Source organism: Psittacula echo (genome assembly GCF_963264785.1).
Source record: "Psittacula echo genome assembly, chromosome: 4".
Classification (NCBI taxonomy): domain Eukaryota; kingdom Metazoa; phylum Chordata; class Aves; order Psittaciformes; family Psittacidae; genus Psittacula; species Psittacula echo.
Window position 1 is genome coordinate 6599106 of NC_137738.1, and position 8290 is coordinate 6607395.

At 58.3% G+C, this 8290-nt stretch overlaps 1 protein-coding gene across 1 annotated transcript; it reads left to right on the forward strand.

Moving 5' to 3' along the window:
* Positions 1-3531: 3531 nt before the first annotated feature.
* On the forward strand, positions 3532-7796 carry VSX1 (visual system homeobox 1; the record flags this gene model as incomplete). Its single annotated transcript, XM_080615649.1, has 5 exons — positions 3532-3892; positions 4164-4242; positions 4992-5115; positions 6173-6353; positions 7525-7796. 5 exons carry the CDS (start codon positions 3532-3534, stop codon positions 7794-7796), a joined length of 1017 nt encoding a protein of 338 aa, XP_080471775.1.
* Positions 7797-8290: the final 494 nt, after the last annotated feature.

The following is an 8290-nucleotide window of genomic DNA, read 5'->3' on the forward strand; positions in this document are numbered from 1 at the left end:
TCGAGGCCGTAGGTGCAGCACCTTGCTGGTCACTTGTTTTGCCCTGTGTTTGGCTAGGCATTAATGAGGGGCTGTGCTGCAGGCGCTGTGACAGCTGGCTGCGTGCGGCACTTCCCAGCGCTTTGATTAAATCTGCGACACTCCAGATGTGAGCGGCCTGCGCATCGATCGGCACAGGGGTTGCTCTTAAACTCCACTTAAACTGTGACTGCTCTTCTGGGTTTAATCAAAGGCAAATGCCTTAAGACAGAAATCTGTGCGGGGGAATTAGGAGGGATGTGTCTGCGGCATGTGGACTGGGACATGGAAAAGCACACACACCCTCCAAGTGCCAAATTAGGGTGGCCCGTGCACTTGCAGTCAGCTCGCTAGCGATGCTACAGCACTAAGCAGTGTGTGGCCAACTGTGGCTGTGCTTACCCTGTACACCCCTTCCTTCACCTGTGTAAACTCCAGCTCGACACAAAGCACTTCCCATAGGCTGGCTGGGAGCACAGGTTTCCTCATTCCTTTAACCTGGCCATGCTGCCTGGCCCTGCAAATCCATCACCCCAGAATGGGGGGTATTTGGCCATTATATCTATCTCCTCCTAACTGGCCAGGAGCACACACACATAATCCAGCGCTCAGCCCTGAGAAAAGTCCCATTGCCTGCACTGAAAGTTGCAAATCCACCTGGAACTCAGAGGTGGGGATTTAGCCTTGTGAGATAGGGATATGCCTCACTGCACACACACATACACACAGCCCTTTGCTGCCTTCTCTAGTGATGGGCTGCTTCTCAGTTCCTTATCACCCATGTGTCACAGGCAGCCTTTTCACAAGCCCCATCACTCCTTGTGCTCCCAGGAGGACATGGGGGAGCCAAGAGAAAAGCCCTTTTCCTTCTGTCCATGATGGCAGGGACCTTCCCCCTCAGGCTCCCTCCCCTGGCATATCACTGCACCCCACTCCTGAGCCACCCTACACCCAAATGCAGGGTCCACCATGGTCACAGGCAGCTTCCCTGCAGAGCAGGCACTCAAGGGATGTGGTTTCAACATCATTTCTGAGGACCAGGCTCCCGCTTGCTCCTGTGCCAGGAGCTGACGTGGCACAAAGAAGCAGGGAGCCCTGGGCAGTGACTGCTGGTGCAGGTCCAATGGGTGGGAGCCTTTTCCACCCTGAGCTGCCTGAAACTGTCAGATGGTCCTTTATTATTGACCTGATTCATATCTAAACCAGGGAGGTGAAAGCTGTCTTATCCCATTACTAATCCCCTAAACCAGGCCCTTCGATACCTTCTCCTTGCTACCCCCTGGTTGTTGCTACAGCAAGTGGTTGTGAGGCAAGTGTACACCCTTCTGGGGTTTTCCCAAGCTTCATATCCCTGCAAAGATGAGGTCCCAAAACCCCACCAGCCACTGATGGGCTCAGAACCCATCACTGGCTGAAGAGGAGCCATTTGTAGGAGCTATTTGTAGACCCCCAAGGATGCGCAAGACTTGTCCCCACTGCCTGAAGGGGACAGCCCCAGGTACCTACCCCAGCCTGTGTGCCCTCATGATGCATCCCATAGGGTGCTGCAGGGCATGGAGGGTGTTTGAGGTGGCACTGGAGCAGCCACGGGGACACCTCAGGGACTGTCCCACCTCCCTGTGCCCCCAGTCCTGCCCAGTGCAGGGCACAGGGGTACTCCAGCATCAGCCGTGGGTAACACCCATGCCTGGGACACCAGGACCAGGGTGCTGTAGCCTCTGATTGCCATGGCTGGAGCCCTCATGGAGGACTTGGGTGCTGTGGGGGGGGGGGGATGAACCCCAGGGAAATTAGAGCAAGGGGCGATGTTTGATGTTCTGCTCTTTAAGCGATTAATAATCTTCCAGCGTTGGAGAATCAGCTGAAAATCTTCCCTGGAAAATAATGAGCAGAGAAACATTTACTGATTAGTCTAATCCCAGCTAATCCTATTGGATGAGCATATATCAAGATATCCTTTAACTGATTTATTGTCCAAAGGGCCGGTGGAGATGCCCCTCTCCACCGTGGCCAGGGGAGCTGGTGGTGGCAGCAGGTAGGTCCCCTCACTGTGTCCCACATCCCCTGTCCCTTCCAGCCCCGGCCGCAGCGGCGTATGCAGGCCACCTCCAGATTTAATCGCTCCTTCCATTTCTGCATCTATCGGCTTTCTCTTGGGTTTGAGCTTTTATGTTTCATAAACTGATTAGGAGCAATTATAGGCGCTTTATCCCCAAACTTTCCAAATGCCTAGGCCATATGCATATTTAAAGCTTCATCATCTCTCCCAACAGCTCAGCCCGAACGTAAACTGCTGAAATCAAGCTGATTCTGGGACAAACATCAAAAATTAGGGGTTTATCCACTAATATCTGTGCGGAACAGGAAATTTGTTGTGGGTGGTGGCCGGATTACGGCTTCTAATTACTGCAGCAGTGCAGATCCTCCCTGCCCAGCAGTGAAAGTCTCCGATTCCAGCAAAACTGTGGCAAAACCACTGTGAAGGAGTGAAGGTGCCCAAGGGGGTGCCGGGTACCCTGTCCTGAGACTGAGGGACAGCCTTGGGTGCGGGTGCCCTCAGCATCCCTGCATCCCAAAGCACATGGGGGGTGGCTTTGGGAGTGGTACCCCCTCCATCCTGGTGAGTAGTGGCCCAGAGGGTCCGTTCCCCCCCCCGGCAGCCCCCCAGCGCCGGCCACGGCAATTATCCTAAATGAAAGTTATTGTTCTGCTAATCCCGGGAACAGCTTGCGAGGGGAGATTTGGGTCTTCCTTTAATAACGCAAAGTTAATGCGGAGTCCCCTTGTAATTATCTTTATCAGAAGGACCCTCGCTTAATCTGACCGTTCAGTGAAGGCCCGGATCAGGCAGCCCGTGTAAGCCGGTTGTAAATCGTTTTCCATCACCAGATGAAGGGAAGGGTGGAATAAATTGCAGCCCAGGTGCAAGAATCTGGGAGCTAAAGGGAGGACGGGGGCCAAGGCACCTGGAGGTGGCCCTGCCCCTGGTAGCAGGACACTTGGGGTCAGGGAGGGTCCTGTCCCACAGCCCCTGGCCATCCCTGTCCCCGTCCCCATCCCTGGGGTGCTGAGTGGAGGGACAGTGGCCAGGTAGGATGCTCCGTCTGGGATGTGGGGCTGAGGGATCATGGGGTGGGTTGGGAACCCTGGAAGAGGGGACACGGGGACATAACGGGGGGTCCTGGGAGCAGAAACAGAGAGGAGGGGACACGGGGGTGTGAGGGGGGGATTTGGATGACCGGGAGCGGGGAAAGGGGGGGCTGAGAGGGACCGAAGGAAGGGACCCGAGGAGGGGATGGGCAGGACCGAGGGGCGGGGGTTGTGGGGAGCGGAGGGAGGGAAGCCCGCGGGGGATGGGACTGGGAGCCGTTAATCTGGGGATTGGGAGCGCTTCCCCCGCTCCTCCCGCCGCCCCGGGGCGTGATTGGAGACGGGGCCGGCGGCGCGACCATAAAAAGGGCTGCGGGCGGCGGTGCCCGCTCCGGGCCGGGCCAGGCGGCGGCGGCGGCGGCGATGCCAGGGCGGGCGGAGCCGTCGGGGGGACGCGCGGCGGCGGCGGGGACTGTACCGGTGGCCGCACCGGTGGCACCGGCAGCGAGACCGGGCGGTGCGGGGCTGCGGGCCAAGGGCTTCGCCATCACCGACCTGCTGGGGCTGGAGGCCGAGCTGCAGCCGCCCTCCGGCCCGCTCCCTGCCGCTGCCGCCGCTGGCTACGAGGGCTGCGGGGCGCTGGGGCTGGGGCTGCTGTGCGGGCTGGGGGCGCCCGGAGCCCCGCGCCTGCTGCCGGCTCCGCTGCCGCTGCTGCCCGCCCGCGGCCCCCGCCCGGCCCCGGGGCCGCCGCCCGGCGCCCGCCGGCACAAGGAGAACATCTCCGGTGAGCGGGGCCGGGGGTGGCCGCGCACGGGGACCTCCGACACCGCGGGACGGAGCCGCTGCCCCGGGCATCCCGGGATCGGCCCCTCCGGGCTGCCCGCTCCTCCACGACCCCCTGCCCGGGATGCCGATACCGGTGCCGCGGCCGGGTGCTGGGGTTAGGGGGGACGGGGAGCCCCGGCCCCGCTCTTCCTCCGTGTTTTGGGAGCTGGGTTCTGTCCCCCTGCTCCCGACGGGAATGTGACTCTTCCCCTCCTGCATGCTGCTGCCAGATGAGGACAGCCTGTGCGGGGACGGCAGCGAGATGAAGATGTCCACCTCCCAGATCAAGAGGAAGAAACGCCGGCACAGGTAGAGCTGTCCCTGTTCGCACCTCCCGCTGCTGCCAGCAGCCTCCCTCTAGTCCCCTGGCTGGGGCAGTGGATGGCATGGAACCACAGACTGGTTTGGGTTGGAAGGTACCTGAAAGATAGTCTATGTCTCCAGAGGAGGAAAGAGAAGGGCTGCAGCTGGGGAGGATTTTCAGGAGGAAAATAATTTTTGTGGTGCTCCTGTGGATCTGCTTGAGCAAGTCCAGAGGAGGCCACAAAGATGGTCTGAGGGTTGGAGCAGGTGTGCTCTGGAGACAGGCTGAGAGAGCTGGGCTGGTTCAGCCTGGAGAAGAGAAGGCTCCTTAAGGGGACACCCTAGAGCAGCTTCCAGTGCCTAAAGGGGCTGACAAGAAAGCTGGAGAGGGGCTTTTGACAAGGGTCTGTAGGGACAGGACAAGGGGGAATGGCTTTAACCTGACAGAGGGGAGATTTAGATGAGACATTAGGAAGAAATTCTTCCCTGTGAGGGTGCTGAGGCCCTGGCACAGGGTGCCCAGAGAAGCTGTGGCTGCCCCATCCCTGGCAGTGTTCAAGGCCAGGTTGGACACAGGGGCTTGGAGCAACCTGGTCTAGTGGAAGGTGTCCCTGCCTGTGGCAGGGGTTTGGCACTGGATGAGCTTTAATGTTCCTTCCAACCCAAACCAGCCTGGGATTCTATTAAGCTCCATCAGGAAAGGGGCTGCAGTCAGGGTCTGGGCTGTGTCACAAGGTGCTCTCTCCTCTCGGCAGGACGGTGTTCACAGCTCACCAGCTGGAGGAGCTGGAGAAGGCTTTCAATGAAGCTCACTACCCTGACGTCTATGCCCGGGAGATGCTGGCTGTGAAGACGGAGCTGCCAGAGGACAGGATACAGGTAGATGGCTGCAATGATTTTCTTTCCCATTGGGGTCTATGGGCTGTCTCTTCCCTTTGGCCAGAGAGTGCAGGTGGTGGGAAAGTGATAGCACTGAAATGCTGCAGGGCGCTGGGGGGGAACTCAGCTTCCACTCCCAGTACTGAACAGGCTCCAAATGGAAATGCAGAACAAGGAGACTGGTTGGACTTGATGAGCTTAAAGGTCTTTTCCAACTTGGTTGATTCAATGGTTCTATGACTGAGCTGTACCCAGCAGCTGATCACTGCGGCAGCTCGGCTCTGTCCTCCAGAGGCCCAACTCAAGCAGGAGCTGGGAGCGATTCAGGAGCCAAGCTGTGTCCCATTGGCTTCCTCATTAGCTTGCCCCTCTGGGGCACACATGGCATTTTAGGGCCTGATCCCTGGCAGTGCTCAAGGCCAGGTTGAACGGGGCTTGGAGCAACTTGGTCTAGTGGAAGGTGTCCCTGCCTGTGGCAGGGGTTGGAACTGGATGAGCTTTAATGTCCCTTCCAACCCAAACCAGCCTGGGATTCTAAGACCCTGTCCCACTGTGGAGCAGCTTGTTGGCTTAAGAATTGGGTGGTGGTCTAGTCAGTAGCTAGGTTGTATCTGCATCCCTTGAGCCTTCAAACTCAGGAAGGGGGTGAGGAGAGGGACCTGAGCACCCTCTGTCATTGTCACTCACTGCATTAGGTCCCCATTTTCTATAGAGGATGGAAGCAGCAGAGGGGCTCTGTGGGCAGGCAGAGCGTAGGGTGGCTTTGGCTGGGATCATCCTCCTGTGCCACAATCAGCCTCATGTAACCTGTGCTCCCTCTCCCCCCCTTCTCTCCTCTGTCACTGACACCCACGTGTGTGCCCTCCCTCAATCCCCTCCACACACACTGCTGCCACCTGCATGTCCACGCTCTCACACCCAAACCCCTCCTTGCACCCCCACGGCTGCCCTTTGGCCCTGGACACACGTTTCCCCCTGCCCGACGGGCCCTGGATGCCATGGGGCTGTCTCCTCCCAATCCCACCCCTCCGTGCTCTCCTGGCTGTTACCCCTGAAGGTTTGGTTTCAGAACCGAAGAGCCAAGTGGCGGAAGCGGGAGAAGTGCTGGGGACGGAGCAGTGTGATGGCCGAGTACGGCCTCTATGGAGCCATGGTGAGGCACTCCATCCCTCTGCCCGAGTCCATCATCAACTCTGCCAAGAGCGGGCTGGTGGGATCCTGCGCCCCATGGCTGCTGGGTAAGTGAGAGCTTGGGGCTGGAAGGGTCACGGGGGAGCTGCAGAGTGAGTGGCCCTTCTTCTTCCATATGGCCATCCTCGTCTGTTCCCAGAAATGAACGGGGTCTCAGCCATGAGCTGTACACAGGGGGATGAGAACCTCGGCTTTTCTACTCGCTCCTTGCAAAGAAGAGCTGGGAAAGGGAGAACCTTTTCCTGCAGGGTCAGAGAGGTGTCCGCATGTGGTGGGTATCGCTGTCTAGTGCTAGCAGCCAGTGTGGGAATCATAAAACCACAGAACCATAGAATTGGCTAGGTTAGAAAAGACCCTCAAGCTCACCCACTCCAACCATTCCCAGCACTGCCAAGGCCACCACTAACCCATGGCACTGAGGGCCTCGTCTACACGGTTTGTGAACACTTCCAAGGACGGTGACTCCAGCACTGCCCTGGGCAGCCTGTTCCAATGCCTGACTGCCCTTTGGGGAAGGAATTGTTCCCAATATCCAGTCTAAACCTCCCCTGGTGCAGCTTGAGGCTGTTTCCTGTTGTCCTATCCGTTGTTCCTTGGCAGCAGAGCCCAGCCCCCTCCTGGCTCCATCCTCCTTTCAGGCAGTTGTAGGGAGTGATAAGGTCCCCACTGAGCCTTCTCTTCTCCACACTAAACCCCTCTCCACATCCCTCAGCCGTTCCCCATCACACTTGTGTTCCAGACCCTTCACCAGCTCCGTTGCCCTTCTCTGGCTCTGCTCCAGCACCTCAGTGTCTCTCTTGTTGTGAGGGGCCCAGAAGTGGACAGATTTGAGGTGTGAATGGGAGCTGCAGGGTGCCTAGGAAGTCATCAGCCTCCCCACCGAACTGAGGAGGGTGCTACCTGAGCGCTCCCCTCTGCTCATACACAGTCCTGTACTGAGGAGGCACCTGAAATCCATGCTGGGATAGGCTGTCACAGCAACCCTGTCCCTGGAAGTCTTCCCCACTGCAGGGGAGGTATGGACCAACTCTGTCACAAGCCATGCTGCTGGGCTGCAAGAGAGCAGGCTCCAGGGCTCCGGGTCAGAAAAGGCTGGTAGCTAGCATGGGTTTTCCTTTGGGATGCAAATGGGAGCTGAAGGAAGCAGCAGGAGGTGATGCTGAGCATTCGTGGGCAGAAAGAAGCAACCAGCCCCGGTGGCTTTGCTCTCTCCTCAAGGCATGCACAAGAAGTCCATGGAGGTGAGCAGGAAGGCGGAGAGCCAGGAGAAGCTGGCAGATGGCTGGCGAGCGGAGCAGCAGGAGGAGGAGGAGGAACTCAAAGGGAAGCAGGCCAGTTCCCAGAGGGGCTCTGACAAGCTTGGCCCAGCAAAGGATTCAGAGGACACAGCCATCGACCTCTCCAGGACAGCCAAGCACGAGAAGAGGGGTGTGCTGAGGCAGTGCATCAATGGGGACCCCCCCACGGAGCTGAGCAGCAGGGACCACTGACCAGCTCCCTGCTGAGATAAGAATATTTATTGATTTATTGCTATATATATATTTTTTCCTTAAATAATTGAACTTTTCTCTGAATTCAGGGCATTTCAAAACTGGGCACACACATCCTTGTCCCCTCACGTTGTTCCGGAGCCAGGGTGGAGGGTGGGAGAGGTGTCCCAGTGGGACCAGGAGCAGTGTGGAAATGAGAGCACATTGTGGTCAGCATGGACCACTGCTAGGGACGAGCTGCCCTTCCCCTCTGGGCTCCAACCACTTCCCGGCTAGCCAGGAGCACAAGGAGCGGCTTCCCTGCTCCAACACACGGGTGCAAAGGCAGTGCAGGAGGTGACAGATACCTTCTCCAAGCGCTTCCACCGTGTGGAAGTTGCTCTGAACACCAGCTCTTCCCTCTCCAGGAGCAGCAGGTTTGAAACACGGTTGGGTTCATCCTCAAGCTGGTGTAACCTGACAGGCGCTCCGGTTCCTACCTGCTGAGGCTCTGG